The 19,459-nt window shown below is 59.7% G+C and overlaps 1 protein-coding gene across 5 annotated transcripts in view; it reads right to left on the reverse strand.

Annotated features, from left to right (window-relative positions):
* The window catches only part of Gsg1l (GSG1 like), a 172,290-nt gene extending 153,310 nt beyond the window's left edge, over nucleotides 1-18,980 (reverse strand). For all 5 annotated transcript variants that reach the window (XM_077802864.1, XM_026392180.2, XM_026392181.2 and 2 more), the window contains exon 1: nucleotides 18,650-18,980. In XM_077802864.1, the coding sequence (XP_077658990.1) occupies nucleotides 18,650-18,980 (331 nt within the window). The remainder of the gene's footprint in view (nucleotides 1-18,649) is intronic.
* Between the last annotated feature and the right edge of the window lie 479 nt (nucleotides 18,981-19,459).

Raw genomic sequence — 19,459 nt, forward strand, 5'->3', positions numbered from 1 at the left:
GAACTCTGAAAGAGGCGGAGGAAAGAAGGAAAAAAAACAGAACAGGAAAAGTGACAGAGTTGAGACTGAACTCTTGACATCATCTGAGCAGCTGGATCCAGCTGAGCCTGAAGCCACACTACTTCTTCCTCATTGAGCCAGCAGAAATTCACCTTGGTGCCTAAGCTGGTCACTTACAAGCAAACAAGTTTCCTAATTCATCTTTGGGTTCCAACACCCATGCCTGGAACTCTGGACCATAGGGACGGGGTGGGCTGGGCTGGGATTCTGCCTGACCCGTTATGGAAACCACACCATTCCGGACTGGGACTATGAACACTATTACTTGCATTCACCTCCTGACTTGCTCAAAGCAGGATGTCCAAAATCTCCAGGCCCCTCTAGGTTATGAAAGTGAACGCCCATCGTCCATTTACCAAAGGTGTGACCTACAGTTCCCTGCATACTTTAAGATTCCAGACTCCCCAGGGCAAGTTGAGAGACAGGCAGGTTCACATGCAGATGGTGCTCCTTACATACATTAGGATTAGCTGATGCCACCTGATGAACCGTAGCACAGACACGAGATTCCCCTCCTGGGTGTGCACACACCATGCCAAGTGTCAAAGTCAGACACTCTGAAGGACTTTCCTAATTCCACTCTTGATGTCTGGGGGTGGGGCGGGGGGCAGGGAACATGGCTCAGGACTCTTCCACAAGGAATTATAGCCCCACTGGAAAGAAATACAACCTGAAAGCAGAGAAAGCTAGGACTTATAATAAAAAAAGCAACAGAATTCATCTCAGCAAGTTGTGAGACAGCTGCATCTCTTGGGTATTCAGGAGACATGGAAGAGAAGAGGCAGCTCTAAGTCTTTACCAGAAGGTTCCTCTCCAGTGAGCACCTCTGACTTCCAAGGCAGAAGTGGCTGGAGCTGCGCGGACATGACAGGAAAACCAGAAAGGATTTTTTTTTTCTTAATTTTCCCATCCATCAGACTTTGATTCTCCCCTCAGATGAGATAAGCCACTAAAACAAGCGTGGACGTCTCCAGAATCCAAATACAAGCAGCCCCACCGTTCCTTTAAATTTTCTACCGATTGTCTTTGCTTTCAAAAATTAGAAAATTAAGAAGAAAAAAAACGAGTGATCACACACGGAGCTGGTGTAGTTAGGGTGAAGCAAACACACCGGTTGATGTAGTGGGTGCTGCCTAGGTCATCTTGGCCTGACAGCTTCAATGTTGGTATTTCCAGCTTGGATCACATCTCTGGTCCCTAGGGTGTACTTTCGTGTCCACTTGTCTATGACACACATATTACCAGACATAACAAGGTCCAAATTCAAGACGCCTCCCCTCACACTATGTTACCAAGCAAAAAAAAAAAAAAGCTGGTTCCACCTCAGTCTTCTCAGCAATGGACACAAACATTTGTTCAGGCCAAAAACCCAGGAGGGGTCCTCGGGGGTCTTTCTCCTTCACACCATTCAACTGCCAGCAGCTCCTGTTGGTTCTACCTCCAAACCACATCCTGAGTCCTTCTGGTTCCCACGCTCTGCCCTTGAGGCAGGGCACCAGCCTCTCTTCCCACCCCCTCCCACACACACACACACACACACACACCATTTTAAACCTATTCCTGCCTCTGTCCAATATTCTCCAAGCATCAGTTGAAACATTCTTTTGTTAAATACAAATCACTCCCTATCAGCTCCCTGTTTATAAGTCCTCAAAGGCATCCCTTTTAGTCTTTGAAGGAAAGTCCAACTTTTATGTCAGCCAACAATACTCTGCACAAGCAGGTCCTTCACAGGCAGTTTGACCTCTCTGGTTCTGCAACAGCCCCTTTGGTCTCCTTGGAGCTTTTCAGATCTGCCCATTGATTCCTACCCCAGGGCCTTTGCACTTGCTGCCCCTTCTTCCTGTGACACTCTACTCCCACTCTTACCATCCTTTCTGTAACTCAGGAGTCACCTCCTCTTTGCTCTTCTCATGTGAAGGACATCTGCTCTCCATTTACACCCATAAGAGCAAAACAGTGAGCAGAGAGAGCCATCATTTGCTTTTTAAATTGGATGCAGATGTAGACTTGAAAAAAAATACTGCCCGGGGTCACTCCTGGGAGAGGAAGCAGGTAGGCTGGAATATGGGGACTTTGTGCTTTGCCTTCTTTTGTGCCTTTGAACATTAAATCATATTCATACAGTATCATTCCAAAAATTTTTAACTAAATCAAATAAAATAAGAAAAGGAGGAGAGAGGAAGGGGAGGAGAGAGGGGAAAAGAGAGATGGAAGAGCACCCTGGGAAACTGTCCTAAGGAAATAATCAGCAACCACCAAAAACTGGTCTCTTCAAGAAAAATATCATCATGGGCCGGGTGTGGCGGCACAGGCCTGTAATCCCAACAGCTTGGGAGGCTGAGGCAGGAGGATTGCAAGGAGACCCTGTTTCAAGATTAAAAGGATGGGGATGTGGCTCAGGGCTCAGTGCCCCGGTTCCATCCCCAGGACCAAGAGGAAGGAGAAGGAAGAAGACGATCCTGTGGTGTGGGCCACGCAGAAACCCAAACTGAATGTCCGGCGACACAGGACACAGCGACGGCCTTGTGCACAGGGCGGAGTGGCGGGAAGCTGTCCGTAACAGTCATGGAGAACTGCTGATGGTGACCGATGAGAAGGAAGACAATGAGGGGACACTTAGGGAGGAAGAGAGCCGGGAAGTGGGGAGTCGCTGGAGACCCACAGAAGGTGAGGGCCACCGCCCAGCCCTGAGCGCCCGCCTCCTGGAGACCACAGGACCTGGGCTGGCCACAAACAGCCGAGGGGCCGAGGCTGGGTGGCCCCTCCAGGCTTCCCAGCCTGTTGACACCGGGGCTGGGCGGCCCGGTACTGCCAGAGCTGGCTCTGCATCAAAGAATGTCACCTCCAACGGTGACAACAGGTCTCCAGATAGTGTTCAGCGTTCCTTGGGACAGTCACCCAAGGTGTCATCGCAAAAAGAGCACCCCCCACCCAGCCCCCACCCAGCCCCCACCCAGCGCCCACCCAGCGCCCCACCAGGCAAGTCCCATGGTGCCAGGAGGTGGCGGGGACGGCCCAGCAATAGATGAACCCCCTCCCAGGGGCCACGCTGACCCAGCCCTGTGTCCTCCGCACACGTCCTGGACACCCTTCCAGGGCCTGTCCAAAGTTCAGTAGCCACTGTCCTTCCCTCATGGGAACCCCAGGAGCTCGCTTCCCGGGGACACAACTGGTGACCGTGGCTGGCTGCCATCTCCTCCATCCAAGCTGGTGGCCGGCATGCGCCCCAGGGGGGGGGGCTCTGATGGCCCACGTCCCATGCACATGATATTGGGAGTCACTTTGCTCCTTACGACACTGCACGGTGGCAGCCCGATCACCAGCGGGGGTGGTGGCCCGCGGCAGCTGGGTCCTCGATGGCTTTCGTCTTATTCTGAGTCTCCCAAGGGGCGAGGTCAGCTCCCGCCTGGGACAGTGTGGCGCCCCCACCCTGGGAACGCGCTGGCTGAGGTCTCGCAGCCGGGAAGGACCGAGTCTCCAGGCCACCGGGCCACCCCAGGCCACCGGGCCACCCTGCCCTGGAAACGTGGTTCACCATGTGGGACTCGCCCAGGTCAGCGGAGCAGGTGCGTCCGCGGAGCCGAGCACCCGAGGGGCTCCCTGTTTGGAATCAGCCTGGAGAGGCCCGTGGGCGGCTCAGGGAAGGAGCAGCAGCTTGAAAAAGTCCCCTCCCCCACGGCCACCCACCCTCCCCAACGCCGAGGAGGTCTGGGGTGACGTCACCTCGCCAGTGGGCAGCAAAAGGCGGTAGGAGCCCCTGAGGCCACCTCCAGACCCAACCTGTGCCCTATGGCGGGATCATCCGGGCAGACACGGCTGTGTGACCCTGTGCCAGGAAACTGTCACTTCCCAAAGTCACCCATGTGCACCTGGCACTTCCCAGTCCCCAAAACGCCCCAGGTTTCCTGGCTCCTGATGGCGGGGAAGCCCCTCCTCCCTGCCCTGTGGGGGGTGGCTCCTGGCAGTATCCAGGGTCCCTCACTGGGTGTCCCTGCCCTGGGGACCTTCTCAGGAATGTCCCCTGCACGGGCCGCTTCCCATGGCCCTCTCTGTCCCCTCCTTCACGGGGACTTCCTGGAATTCCTTTCCCAAATAAAGTGCCCAGACGTGAGTCGGCAGACCCTCGTTTCAATGTGACTCATGGGGGAGCCACCGCAGCAGTGGCCAAGTGGCCAGCTCTGGCTGGACGTCCTTCCGTGGGCCGCCCATCGCCATCTCCTCTGGTGGCGGCCCTGGGCTCATGGACCAGCAGGACCCTCGTCCCCTCGGAAGCCCTGGGCACCTCTCAAGACAGCTCCCAGGTGCCCCAGAGCCTCCCTCTCCTTCCAGACGCTTCTTTCTGCGGCTCCCCCCACACTACGCCCCCCCCCCCCCCGCCTGGGGACGAGGGCCGCACTCCAGGGCAGAACTGGTCTCTGGACTCTCGGTTCCCAGAGCCAGGAGCCCCCAGTGGACAAGCCAGACACAGCCTCAGTCTCCCCACGACGCCCCCCGGCTCCTCCCCAGAACATCCGCCCAGAACGGGACCTCCCTCTGCTCCCCTCAGCTTCTATTGATGCAGCCCAAGGTCACATTCTGGTTCGGGGAACCCTTTTCATTGTTGATTTAGAAGATGACAGTTGGGACTGGGGCTGTGGCTCCGGTGGCAGCGCACTCCACTGGCATGTGTGGGACCCTGGGTTCGACCCTCAGCACCACATAAATGTGAAATAAAGATCCTGTGTCCACCCAGAGCTAAAGAACAAATAGATAAACAGATAAGTAAAAAGATCACAGTGACAGCAGCAGCAATGATCACCACGGTACATGTGACATACGGTTATATAACAAGGCGCCAGGCACTGCTCTCCCGGTCACTCACCGCTGGCCAAGCCCCGCCGCTTCTCACAGACTGGACTCACCCATCAGGTCCTGTTTGCCTGCTCCTCACACCCGAGTGCCACCTAGTCCCCGGTCAGGTGAGGCCACCCCCAGCCCCTCCTCATCTCTGTGCACCCAAACCTCCAGGGACTGCCTTAAACCTACACGTGTGGTCCCAGGGTCCCCGTCGCAGGTCATGGACAGATGCCATCATGCCAGGGGGCGGTCAGGTAGCTTGCAGAGACCCAACATAAAGCTGAGGTGACACAGCCCTTAGCAATGTCCCAGGCTGCCGCCTGCCAAAGGAGGGTGCACTGAGGGTCGGTCCAGTTCCCTGGGGCCTTATTAAATACACAAAACAAAGGAGCCAGGTGCGGTGGCCCTCATCTGTAATCCCAGGGACTCAGGAGGCTGAGGCGGGAGGACCCCAAGTTGAGGCCAGCCTCAGAAACTTAGCAAGACCCTGTCTCAAAATAAACAAAAACAAAAAAGGGCTGGGGGTGTGGCTCAGTGGTTAAGCGCCCCGGGTTCATTCCCTGCACTTAAGAGGCAAAGGCAAGACTGGACCCCAGATCCCACCAGGCTGGCCCTCTCCAGGGTCCCCCCGACTCTTGCCTCCACCTGCGTCAGCCAGAGCCAGGAGGAGGGGAGGGGGTGCGGTGTACACATGGGCACAAGAGTTGGAATCGGCTCCACGGGAAGGAGGGCAGAGTCTGTCTCCATGGTGACGCTGAACCTGAACAAAACATCCTTCCAGATCACCGTAGCCTTGAGCATCGCCACCGCGTCCTCCCACCGCAGCCTGAGAGCCGCCCGCCAGGCCGCCCCGGGAACCCTCCTTTTTCATTATTCCCGGGATCAAACCTGGCACTTTATAACCAGCCGCCAGATACGTCCTATTTACGGGTTCACCTGCACAGCGCCCCGCGAGATGGTTCCGCTGCACATTTCTCTAACGCTCTGCGGCCTCCAGGAACTCCAGCTGAGTCGCCCGGTGACCCCGCTGACCTCCCACTTCAGGGCTCTGCGCGTCCCCAGAGAGCAGCTCAGGTGGCCTCCACCGACACAGGGGACCCGAGGCCCAAGCAGTGACAGACGCCGTCCAGGGTCTGACTGCAAACGCCACAAACATGGTCCGGGGTTCTGTCTCTCTCTGTCCCCAGGGAAGGGACAGTGAACGGCCGATGGCCAGGCCCCGTCATCACAGGTGACGGTCAGCTGTGTTAGGAAGGAGGTCAGGTAGGAGCACTGACCCTGTGCTGAGAAGGGGAGGTGCCCGCCCCAATGTCCCTGTGAGAGTTTCATGCTTGTTCTCAACCAGGAGCGATTCTGCCCCCCAGGAGACACTTTTGATGGTCACAAGCAGGGGTGGGTGCTGCTGCCATCGGGCTGGGTACCGGAGCCTCTAAAATCCCTGCATGGCACAGGACAGCGCCCCCCAGCCAGGACGGACGCCATCCAGAACGCTAGCCCTGCCTGAGCTGGGACACCTGTCCTCGGTCCCCAGGGGCCCGTCCACAGGAGCACCTACACATTCCGATGTCTGAGAACAAAATTCCCGACTCTTCTCCCCAAGCCCTTCCCTCCCTGTTCTCCACCTCCATAAATGGCATCTCCCGCCGGTTTTGCAGAGCAAATGCCCAGGGGTCATCCCTGCCTGCTCTCCGTCTCCCATGGCCTCACCTTTTTCCTGCAAAACGATCCCCACGACCATCTCCGCAGCTCACACTGCTGTCCCTCCCTGGACCAGATGCCTCATGACTTGGCTCCCCGCCAGACACACCTCCCCCAGGCTCCACTCCCACCTCAGGGCCTTTGCACTTGCCATTCCCTCTGGTGATGCCCTCTCCTGACATCTTCTGTCTCGACATCTGTGTCCTAGAGGAAGCTCACCCCCGGAGAGTCCTTCCTCCCTGGCCACCCAAACCAGAGCAGCTCCCCGGTCACCCTGCACCCTTCATTGGGACCCTCACTACTAAGACCCTCCGTGTTGGCTGGTTCACTTGCGGCCTCCAAAACTCCACGAGCGTAGAGACCCTGCCTCGTGCGCCCTGCGACCTTATGCAGAAGCAAAAGCAAGAATCAGACCAAAAAAAGTCTTGAACAGGAGAAATGCAGCTCCCTTAGTTTGGGTCAAAGTCAAGGTCACCCGGAGCAAGGGTGGCGGCCTCCCCCGAGGACCAAGGCCGCTGGTAATTGTCATTGATCTCCGGGACCCGCGGGGCCCAAGCTGCTCCGTCAGGATAAAGCGCCTGGTTAATGTCACTGTGGACTCCGAGCTAATGAATGGTCACCACGAAGAAGCGAACGAGGCCGCGCAGGAACCTCTGAGACGATGCCTCGCTCCCGTCCTCAGAATCTACCCCCGACAGAGGACAGGGCCTCGGCGACAAGATCGGCGTCCAGCAGGGACGCGTGCCTGGCCTTCAAGCAAAGTGCCCAAGAGACACCAGGCAGGGAGGTGACCCAGGCGACCGGGCATCGGGCCTCCTGTCAATCATCAGTCCAAGAAGGAATCTCCGCTGATCGGCTGATCCCCACTGGACACAGCCGAGGAGGACAGAAGGGCTCCACCCCTGGTCACGCCCCACCGTGACGTCACGGGTTGGTGGGGGTTGCTCCTCCCTCGGCTCCACCCACTCTTCACCTGCGAAGCCCACGCCTGGGAGCTAGGGGGTGGCGGCAGGTGCAGCAGCAGCCCCCGAACTGCCAAGGAGGGCTGGCCAAGTGAGAGGTGGCGGAGGGGACAGTGCCTGCTGGCGACTGCAGTCTTAATTCACCGTTTCTGTTAAGAAAGGAACTACAGGCGACTTCAAGGAACAGGGAGGTGATTCCTGGTTTCCAGACGCAGACCCTAGGAGGTGAGAGAGGGGGCTTCACCTTGAGGTAGCGGGTCGCAAAACCTAAGTCAATCCTGAAATGAAATAAAAATTAAAAGTAAATTCAGAAACTGCCTGGAGACCGACAGGCCGAGGAGCACTTGGAAGTTTAAGGTCGTCACGTAAGAGCTCGACAGAAGCCAGGCGGGAGGGACAAGGGCCACCCCGACACCCCGCTGATGGGCGCACCCTCCGCACCCCAAGATGCAGGAAAAAGGAGAAAACGACCACAGACGGCCCCCGGGGACACCAAGCGACCTGAACCAGGAACCATGTCCCCACAGGGAAGTGCAGACTCAGCCTCACGGCGAGGGGCATCGGGCGCAGGTGACACGCAGGTCCCCGCGCTCCTTCCCTGTGACAGCGGAGGTGTTTTGCATGAGTCAGGAGCCCAGCTGGGGGGGCCTCCTTCTTTCTGTGTCCCCTGAGCTCGATCTGGGGGGAGAGCCCCTGCCCTCTCTTGCTTTGGTGGAGGGACCCACTTGCCCATCCTGAGAAAACCAAGCCACGCTGGGCCACATGGTGCCCACGGTCACCCCAGCAGCTCCGGAGGCTGAGGCAGGAGGATCGTGAGTTCAAAGCCAGCCTCAGTGACTCAGCGAGGCCCTGTCTCTAGATAAAATATTTTTAAAGGGCTGGGGACGGGGCTCCGTGGTAAAGCACCCCGGGTTCAACCCCTGGTACCAAAAGAACCAGCCAGAGCTCTGCCCCTGGAGAGGCACCGCAGAGGCCCCGGCCCCAGACAGAGGCTCCCAAGCCAGGGCACACCACAGCTGAGAAGGGACCTTCTAAACCACCTGGAACACAACAGGAGGAGGCAGAAGGAACTCGGAAACCTTGACCACACGAGGACAGGCACAGAAACCCACCCAGCGAGGGGTACCCCCGGAGCGCCCGGGGACGGTGCTGCTGAGATGGGAAGAGGAGCCGTGGAAAGAAACGAGAAGGTAAACCCAGGACCCCAACAGCACCCGGCGCTGGCAACGGTGCCAAACGAGAAGGCTGAGTCACTGCGGGTGGGAACCAACAGCGAAGAGCCACCGTGAAAGACAGTTTGGCAGTTTCCTAACAAAACCAAACACACTCTTATCACATGGCCCAGAAATCACACTTCTTGGTGTTTACCCAAAGGAGCTGAAAATTTGTGTCCACACAAAAACCTGCGCGCAGATGTTGATAGTGCGTTTCGTAATTGCCGAAACTTGGAAGCAGCCAAGATTGTCTTGGAGTGGGTGGGTGGGTAAATAAACCGCAGCAGGCACAGGCAGTGGAATACTATGCAGCGCAGAAAAAGAAATGAGCGACGAAAACATGGAGGAAGCTTAAGTGCTGATGGCTCAGGGAAGAAAATCCAACCTGAGAAAGCGACACACATATTTGACTCGAATCTCTGACGTTCTGGGAAAGACAAACTATGGGTACAGAGAAAAGATCTCTGGTTGCTGGGGACAGAGGAGGGACTGGGTGGACAGGCAGAGTGCAGAGGACATTCAGGACAGTGGGACTGTTCTAGGGGATTCTATAGGGTGGATCTGGGTCATTGACAAATGCACCCCTCGGGTGGGGTGATAGAGGACAAGGGACAGATGGGACATCTCTGTACCTCCCACTTGATTTGTTATGAATCTAACAAATCGAGTAGGCGCCAGGCTGATTTTAAAGTACTGTTTAGGCCCGGTGCGCAGCTTGGTGATCGGGCACCTGCCTGGCACCTGCCTGGCACGTGGGAGGCCCTGGGCTCCACCCGAGCTGGAATCAATAAGTGACCAGGAGACATTTCTGCCCTCCGTGGTGGAGTCTCTGTTTTGAGGAGGCACAGGGAGAATCTGCAAGAATTCGAACAGGAGAAACCTCCAGGTTTCCTACCGAGGAATAAGAGGCTGACTGGCCTCCAACAGTCCTTCTTACCCCCAACAGTCCTTCTTACCCTGGAGGCCAGAAAGCAGGGGCCACGGCCACAGGGTTAAGCCTGTGTTCTCCACCGGCCACGCGGCCACCAGAGCCAAAGCCACGGGGACTCAGAGGTGCATCACCTGTGTTGGGCACAGAGCCCCTCCCCGGCCCACACTGTCCCTCTCCCACGTCCCCTGGCTGCCCTCCCTCCCGCTGCTCCCCGGCCACACCAGCCCTTTAAGATCCGCCACCAGGTCGTCTCCCTGTGCAAAGATGTGCCTGCGCTTCAACCCTCCGCCTGGCCACCGTTTCCTCTGATGGCTCGCAGCTGCTTCAGGTCTCCACCCCATGTCACCTCCACAGGGAGGAGGGCTGCTTCCCCAGGTCCCCTCCACACACACACCGGCGCACACACGCACAGGTGCGCACGTGTGCACACACACCCGACTGGAAGTCCGCGAGGGCTGGAACCTGGCAGCCCCTTTGCCATCCCGTCCGGCATCCGGCAGGGGAGCTGGCACACAGCCGGTGACCCACACCTGCAGCATCGAGCCGCAGTCCAAGCCGCCAGCGGTCAGTCCCCAGGACCAAAAACAAAAGAAAGAAGTGAGACCAAATGTATTTGTGACAGAAATAAATGTTATTTGGTTGAGACCCTCAGGTTTTACTAAAAGAAAGAAAGCTGACTCGACTGTTCTCGTCAGATCTGCACCTGGCAAGAAGACCTAGAAAAGTTAAAATAAAAAGGCTCCTAGGAGATCTGTCAAGGGACGCCGGCAGAAGAAGGCAGGAAGAGCAATATTAAAATATAAAAAAATAGAATTCAAAATAAAAAGCATTCACCGGGGGACACCGTCATTTCATCTTGACACAAGCTAAAACCCACAGCTCCACAATGAAAATACCACTCAAGAATCTTTTTGTGATAGATACATATATATTATAGAACTGAAGTTTATCAAAATCAAAACTATGAGAAATGCAAGTTAAAATGGAAAGAAGGCCCCACTAATGAGCAAGGTTTTCACCCGCCTCATCTAGCCTGACGAAGATCAAGACAGCAAAGATAGATAAATAGCAAAGTCAAGTCATTAAATAATCCTGTGTATGAAGCTGCTTTAAGCCTCACCCAGGGAACATATCTGATTTTTATATAAAATATTTACAAAAAAATAATAAAGCAGAAATTTTTCTCATCACCTTTTTTATCTTTCAACAAATTCAGTTTAAAATTAATGGCAAAAATTTAAGCAATAACACAAAGCTCTGGGGAAAAAAAGATTTTTTTTTTTTTGCTTTATAATTCTTATTACACATATATACCACAATTTTTCCTATCTCTGTTTGTATATAAAGTATGTTGACAACCAATTCGAGTCTTCGTACATGTACTTTGTTTAATGATGTCCCTCACATTCCACCGTCCTTGTTAATCCCCTGCCCCCTCCCTTCCCTCCCACACCCCGGGGAAATTTTTAAATGCTCTACTAAATCATCCTTGGACCCACGAAACGACAAAACCAAAATTCCACAACTTGCTGTTGCAGAATCTTTAGAAAGTCATGTCGGAGAAACCCAGAGGATGTGGCCAAAGCCGTACCCAGAGGCAAATTCATAGCACTGAACAGATCCCTCGTTTTGTACTACAGAAACCGAGTCCTTGACCTCAAAACTTGAGGATGTTACCAATGACAAACCTCAGGAAAGTGGGCCCAAAGAAAACCAGGGTAAATCAGAAAATTTAAACAACTAGTAAATACACAATTACCAATGCCTTAAAAAGGAGAGTGGAGGGGTAGGGGAGGCCCTAGAGGAGCCACGCTGTCCCCTGTGTGGACTGAAGAAAGGAGAGAACTGGGCCATCACCCATCAGAGCCTAGGATGGGAGGTCCCAAGACAGACCCTGGAGAGTCCAAGCCAGGCCACCCTCTCTGCAGGGCTCCCGGGGCAGCCTGTCCAGCAGACTCACCAGTGGTCAGAAAGCCCCTTCCCTGCAGAGACCTGCTGAGACAGGGCAGGGTGGGGCAGAGGGATCACGTGTGCCCACCACCCTTCCCAGCTCTCTGCTGTCTGGGCGGACGGTAGGGCCGCCATCCTCCAGCCCCAGGAGAAGGTGGGACGTGGCCGGTGGTTTGCTCTGGCCAGTGACATGTCCCCAGAATGGCGCGTGCCACATGTGGGCAAGAGCTCGACCCCTCTCCTGCCCCGACCGCCCAGAAACCCCGGGATGGACCCTCCTGTGCTGGGTCCCCAGGGAGAACAGCAGGACACAGAGCCCAGCTGACCTGCCAGGGGCCTGTGAGCAGGAAGCCAGTGCTGGGAGGGACCGCAGGCTGACACAGCTGTCACAGGCTGTCACAGCCTGGACTGGCTGCAGACGCCAGGTGAGCGGAGCGTGGGCTCCACTGAGTGGACACCCAGTGGCCTGCGTCCGGGTCCCCTGCCCCGGCCAGCACGCTCTAGGGGGGGGTCTGACCACCCAGAACACCTCTGTGCTGGGGCCCAGGGGGACTGCCCCGTCCAGGCAGGAGGGACAGGAGCTGGGCTGATGGCGGCTCAGAGGATGGAGGAGGGACAGAGCCACCCGCCTCCTCCTCCCTCCCCCACAGAGCCTGGCGCAGAGACCGGGGGACGTGGAGTCGGGACAGGGGGTCCCGGGCTTGAGGGTGGCCGTCCCTGGGGGATGATAACCAGCGCCCAGGGCCTTCTGTCCCCGGGTTTTTCAATGACTCTGTTCAAAGCCCATGTGACTCGGAGGCCCCCGGGGGAGCGGGGTGGGCAGGGGCTGCACCAGGCTGCAGCCCTGGAGCCCCAGGTGTCCACCACCCACAGGAGGAAGGGGAGGCCTGAGGCCCGGCCCGGCCTCCCCACCGGCTGCCTTGGGCCTCAACCAGCGGGACCTGGACACAGGGTCTCCCTGCAGGGGCCTCGGCCAGGCCTGGACCAGCCCCTCAGGACAGGGACAGGTGCCCCCACCGACCCGGCCACTCCGGGCCCCTCCCTCCTCCCTCCCAGGGCGCAGCACACCTGGGTGGCCCCTGGCTCTGTGTCACCCTCCCCCTGGTCTCTGTCACCCCTCACCACGTGGCACCTCCTCCGCCCTGTGGCTGTCTGACCCACCCCCCGAGGACGGGACGCAAGGCCCCTGCCCCACCTCCAGAGGCCAAGCCGGCTCCGTCCTAGTCCCCACCACCAGGAAGACCACAGCCCCCGGGGGGGACCTGCCACCAAGTCGCCTGAAAGTGCTGAGCGCAGGCAGCTGGGCCAGGCCACCCGCACCCGCCAGAGCGTTTTTGGAGTCGAGGGGCTACTTTTGGACACAGATCAGGGCCCCCCAAGGGCAGTGGGAGCAACCAGGGAACTGGCCAGGACCCGCCAAGGGCGCGTCCTGCCTTTCAGAGAGGAAGCTGAGAGCCGCGGCCCCTCCTTCCACCCTGGAGCCCCGACGCCTCCCCCAGCCGCAGCTCCCCTCAGCCCCCGGGGCCGTGTGCCCTGCCCTCTCCAGCCCCACAGTCCCTCTCTGTCCCCAGCCAGGCCTCCGAGCAGCCCTCAGTGGCCGCCTCCGACTGCACTTCCTTTACCACGAGTCTCTCCAGGGAAGGGCCAGAGTCTCAGCCACCGACTGAGGGCCACCAGGTCTGGGACTCTGCTCTGTCCTGAGGTAAACACCTGCACAAGTTCCCAACCAGGCCATGCTGTGGGAGGACACAGCGGACACGGCAGCCGAGATGGAAGACACGGGTTTTGCATGAATCAAGGAAGGGAATTCCAGGTGAGGGATGGGCAGGTGCAAAGGCCCTGAGGTAGAAACATCTCAGCCTGTTCAAGGGCCAGTGCGGAGGCTGGTGTGGCTGGGGCAGGGGGACTGGTGGGGAGAGAAGACAGAGGGAAGGTCAGAGAGGTGGTGGGACAGGTCAGAGGGGCCTCGCAGGCCTTGAGGTATTCGGCTTTGACCCTGGTGTGACCGACGGCACCAGAGATCCTGAGTAGGACCGGAGGTGGTCTGGCCTGGGTTTAACAGGACTCCTTGTGGCTGTGGGGTGGAGAACAGACAGAGGACAGAAGCAGGGGCCCAGAGAGGCCCGGGAGAGGCTGGGGTCAGACGTGGGCGGAGCTGGCAGGACACAGTCAGGCTGCTGGACTGGGGGAGGCGCGGGCGGAATCCCCAGCAGCCAGACGTCTGATGGCAGCGTGTCCTGCAGGACCCACGTCTCGGGGCTTGAGCACCTGCAGGTAGCAGTGAGGAGGGGCGGGTGGGCAAACTGCGGACGTCCCCACGGGACAGTGGCCACTCCTGTCGGCCCCGGCAAACAGCACCGTCCTCATGCCCCAACCAAGGAAACTGAGGCCCAGAGAGGGTGATCTCCTACCCAGGGCCACACAGCAGCTGAGTGTGGTGTGGGGACTGTACACAGACGGGTCTGACTCCAAGCCTGTGGTCACAAGGACAGCGCTCTGCCATCTTCAACTTCCATGAAAAAAGTTCAAAAATAAATAAATAAAGACTCGTTTTTACACCTGAGGAAAGAAAAGTCCAGGAAAAAAGAGAGAGAAGTGGGACTTTTGAGAAGCCACTCGGCAAGTGGGCAGCAGAATCCAGACTCGCACCCAGGCTCGGGGGTCCCTGCACAGCGCCCTTCCAGCAGGACTGGCTGGAGGGGCCCAGGGAGGCTGAGGCGTCAGGCCAGGGTCAGTGCACCATCCGCACAGCAGCCTCTGGGTGCACACCCCAGCTTTGTCGTTTGCCTGCTGTGTGACCTGGGGTAAGTCGCTTTGCCTCTCTGTGCCTTGGCTTCCTCTGCAGGAAATGGGGGTAACCATGGCACCTGCCACTATCTGAAGGACAGGAGATAGCACTTGTCCAGGGCTCACGGCCACAGCTTCCAAAGTCCAAGTCTTTGCCCACGAGATGCTCCCAACACGAAGGCTGCCCAATGTCCCACCAACACACAACGGCAACGGTGACGACAGCTGATACTCATCCCTAAAGATGATTGAGCACCTACTATGTGCAGTGTTCTAAGCAAACCAGGCCCAGAAAGATCAATCCCCACCTTCATGGAGCCGGTGGACAACACAGAGGAGTGACACGGGAACAGGGTCAGGGACAGGAAGTGCCAGGAGAAAAATGAAGCAGGACACGTAGGGGGGCGGGGTTCATTTTGAGTCAGGCAGAGAAAACTGAGCCCAGATCTTCTAAAGTTCCAGGAAATGGTCTCGGGTGGATCTGGGGGAAGAGCAGTGGGTGCAAAGGCCCTGAGGCCAGAGGGGGCCTCGTGGGGGGGAGGAGGGGGCCAGAGACGCAGGAGCGCAGAGACCCTGGGGGCAGCGGGAGAGGAGTTCAGAGAGGCTCAGAGAGGGTCTTAGCTGGGGCTCTGGGCGGGAGGGAGGACCTGGGAGGGCGCTGGGCACAGGGAGGCTCTGGGGAGCCTCTGATGCCAGGCGAGGATCCACCCAGAGCAGGGACAGGCCCAGGCGGAGGCGGGGAGGCCTCTGCGGGGTCCAGGGGAGAGATGCGGGTGACTGGGACTAGGGCACGGGTGGCGGGTGAGCTGCCTGCGCTAACCAGGGGGAGTCCCCGCGGCGACACCCACCCATCCCCCAGGGGGAGGGGCTCCAGAGTGGGACCCCAAACCTGCCCTTTCCCTGGTCTCCGGGACCCTGGACGGGGCCTCTCTGGGTGGGGCACGTGGGGTCCCAGACGTGGGTCCCCCCCACCCGCGGCCCACCTGTGACCTGTCCCCGGGGCCTCTCTCCAGGCCTCCCTCAGGCCCATTCACACCCAGCGCCCCCACGCGCCCCGTCTCGCCCCTGGACTTCGTCTTCGGCCCCGGGGAGGCTGGGGGCGACGCTGCAGAGGCCTGGCCACCCCCGTCTGGGCGGGGACACGGAGGAGAAAGGGCTCCTTTGTGCCCGGCTGCGACAGTGGGTCTGTTCAGGACGCGGCCTCCGCTGCCAAGGCTGCGGCTCGGGGTGTGGGAAGGGGGCGGAGCAGGGGGGTCGCCCTGGGGGGGGAGTGACCTCGGTGGGGACAAATGAGACACAGAGAAGTGGCCGAGCTGGCCCTGGAGCGGCTGCTTCCCGCCCACCGAGAGGCTGGATCTGCGGCCGGGGCGTCTCTGCCTTGGGCGGAACCCAGAGAGGGACCCGGCTCTGCCCGGGGCTTCCAGGAGGGCGGGAGGAAGTGGTCCTCGCTGTGGTGGGGGGACCTGGGGGGACCTGGGGGAGGGCAGGGGCCTTATCAGGGGATGTTGGGGTGGCTTTTCCTCTGGGAGGAAAAAAAATAAAATAAAATGGTCACAGAACCCAGAAGACAGGTTGTCATGGCAACAAAAGTTTGAGGCCAGGTACCTGCGACACCCTTTCAGGCCCAGAGGTGGAGGATTCGGGAGCATCTGGGAGCTGCGGGGTCAGCAGCAGACACCACCCGCCGGGCCTCAGGCCGCCCCCCGATTTCTCACCAGCAAAGACCAGACCAGCCCCCGACTGGGTCCCAGGCCCCGGGGAGGAAAACTGGGATTCTTCTGGGAGGGATGAGAGAAACGTGGGAAATGAATTAACCAGCCACCGTGGGACTCACAGAGGACTGATGGGCAGGGGCCCTGTCTCAGCTACCCCCCGATGCCACCTCTTCCCACGTCACCTCCCTCTGATTTCTTTCTGCCCCTGGAAAAAAGATACGATCCCTTGCCAGAAGCCCCTGAGTCCCAAGTCTGTCACCTGAGAGGGGGCCCCTAGACCTGCCTGCCCCTGAGGTGGGTGGTGGCTGGGGTTTTAGTAAGACAGCAGGGGAGATGTCCCCACAGGGCCAGGGGTGCACAGAGGGTTCCATAAGTGTCCCCCAACATTGCTCTTCAATATTTTCAACTGACACTTTTTTTTTTTAAAGGCCGCACACAGGTTTGAACACCCCGAGTGGAGCCCGCATGAGCTACAGAGAAATGACAGCAAGCGTCAGGACTGTGACCTTCAGGGAGTGGTCAGGAGAGACTGGCAATAATTCCCAGGCTCCAGATGGCCGGTGTGGGGCTAGGACATGCCACAGAGGCAGGGTCAGGACCCTGGGGACTGCCACAGACAAGACACAGTCTGTGTTTCCAAGTGTGTGCGCCGGGAGAAGGCTGGTCTCCACGCAGAGCAGAGACCTGGCCAGAGGCACAGGCCACCTGTCCCCAGGGAAGGTCTCCTGAAGCTCAGAAACATATTCTTGAACTTGGAGAAAGAATTACGGGGACCTCGGCTCCAAAGGGTGCAGAGGGACCTTGTGGCTCGGTGTGTGAGGCCTCCGTGGGGCAGGTGAGGGCCGGGCTGGTAGAAGCAGGGACGTGAGCCAAGATGGCTTTGAGGCTGATTTCTCCTGTGAGTGTTGTGACACGCCACAGTGACGACTCGTGTCCTGAATGCACCCCAGAAATGAATTGACGGGGTGAACTGGTCAAGGCAGGACCCTCCTCAAACACATCAGGTCTTTGACAAGGGGCCAGCACATACCAGGTGAAGTCCCAGGAAAGTTCAGTCAGCAGCCCCAGAAGCAAGACAGGGGACAACGCAGCACCCCAAGAAACCGCTGGCCTGTCCTCCCAAGGCCCCGTCCCACGTCCCTGTATTGCAAATTAACATGTTTCTGTTGCAACTATTTACTGAAGGCCTACTGTGTGACAGACACTCCCCAGAAGTCGGGGAGGCAGCCAGACCTCCCAGGGAGACCCTCACAGAGGGACGTCCTGGGGAGGGGGACAATATGCTAGGGACCAAAGGCAGGTAGGCCCCAGGGAATTTCAGGCTGTGGCTGGAGTGGTGACACAGAGATGAGAATACCCTGAGACCTGGCCTGCAAAGTGGGTGGGACGTGGGTCTTCTCTCCAGAGGACCCTGCCTCGGCCAAGTAAGCGAACGGCTTGCTCTGTCTGTTGATGTCCACTGCCATCACCCTGGAGCCACATGAGCCAAGTGCCTTTGAAGAGATCTACAAGCGTAGAGGAGGTTTAACCTTGGGGAAGAGGTCCACTCACACCAGAGGGTCCCACACACAACCTGGAGCCACACCATGTCAGTGGCACTGGGTCCTGTGGGGCCAGCAAACCCCATCAGGCAGCTGTCCCTGAGCCCTACCATATGCCTGCCTCGGGGACACTCCCTCCAGCCCCGGCTGCCTCAGGAGGACAGAGGAAGGGGCACAGACCTGCCTCCTGAGAACCAAGCCCCCTTCCCAGTCCCCATGAGCCTCGGGCTAAGCCAAGTCCTCTCAGACTCCCAAAGCCGAGTGTGGCAGCTGTCCCATCTTCCCACCTGCCGTGGTGTCCCTCTGGCCACATCCTATTCCAGGAGAGGGACAGGATACCCAGGGCTTTCCGGCTTCTGGGTGCGTGCAGCTTCCCCGGAACCCACGGGACTCCCCCCAGTCCCCACTCCCGTGCTTCCCAAGCCCGTCTGGGAGGCTGAGTGGAGCGGGAGGTGGGGGGAGGAGAATGACCCCCTAGTTCCTGGCCCCGCGGCTCTGCGATGGGAGGGCAGCCCTCCGCAAAGCCCCCGGCACCGCCACCACCCCCAGGGGCGCGACGGGGCGGTGTGGGGCGTCCGGAGCGGGTGGAGAGGGCGGTGGGGGAGCGCGGAGACGAGTTCAAGCGGGGAAAGGAACGCGCGCCCCTCCGACCCGAGCTGGGGTGGGTGTCGGGGAGACGCGCCTCCCGGGGCGGCAATGTCCCCAAAGCCGCCGGGGGTCGCAGGAGCCTGCCCCAGCCTTGACCGGCGGGGCGTCCCGTACCCGGCCCCCGGCCCCCGGCCGCGCAAAGGCGCGTCCCCGCCGAGCGCTCGGCCAGCCCTGCGGGGCGCGGGGTCCGTGCGGCCGGCCGCGGGGCCCCTCGCCAGCCTGGAGCGCGGAGCGCGGAGCGCCGCTGTGGCTCGGCCGCCGGGGCCGCACCGCCCGGAGCCGGAGCCGGGCGCCGCGCACTCACCGGGCCCGCCGAGCTGCTCCTCGCACGAGTACCAGATGCCGGTGTGGAAATTCCTCAGGAGGAAGCGGTCGTCGCCCGTCTCCCAGCTGTAGAGCGCGCCGCCAGGGGGGCCGCTCCCGGCGGCGGCGGCGGGGGCGGCGGTGCCGTTGGCCGTGGCGTTGGCGCCCGAGTTGGGGCAGTTGGCGCTCCCGCCCTGGCCGCAGCCGGGCTTGGGCACCCGCTGCGTGCCCTGGCACCAGTGCGTGGTGAGGAAGGCGGTGGTGGCGAAGAGCAGCGCCAGCAGGTTCAGGGCCACGGCCAGGAGCGCTCGGCCGCGGCGGCTCGTCTTCATGCCGCCCGCGCCGCCGGGACCGCGCCGCCGGGGAGCTCCGCGCGCGAAGTTGGCAGCCGGCGCCCCGCGTCAGTGGCCGCTGCCCGCCGCGCCCCGGGGCTCGGGCGCCTGCGATCGGCGGCAGTGGACGCGGCGCGGGCCCATGGCCCCCCCGGGCTGGGGGCGCGGCTCGGGGGACGCGGAGCGCGCCGGGGGCGCGGGCGGCGGGCGGCAGCGGCGGAGCGGACTCGGCGCGCCCGGAGCCCGGAGCGCGAGTGCACCTCGGCGAGGAGCTGCTGGCGCCTGGCAGCGGCCACGGCGCAGGGACGCGCGCCCCTCCGTGGGGAGACACCTGCAGGCGGCCGGCGACACTGTTCTGGCGCCCGCCCGCACGGGAGAGGGGGCGCCCCGCGGCGGGCGCGGGCGGGGAAGTGGGAGAGAAGGGCCGCCCCCGAGGGAGCCACAAAAATTGTAGGCAAGACGCTCCCAAAGACAGGATC

Source organism: Urocitellus parryii, chromosome 9, assembly GCF_045843805.1.
Source record: "Urocitellus parryii isolate mUroPar1 chromosome 9, mUroPar1.hap1, whole genome shotgun sequence".
In the NCBI taxonomy this organism is placed as follows: domain Eukaryota; kingdom Metazoa; phylum Chordata; class Mammalia; order Rodentia; family Sciuridae; genus Urocitellus; species Urocitellus parryii.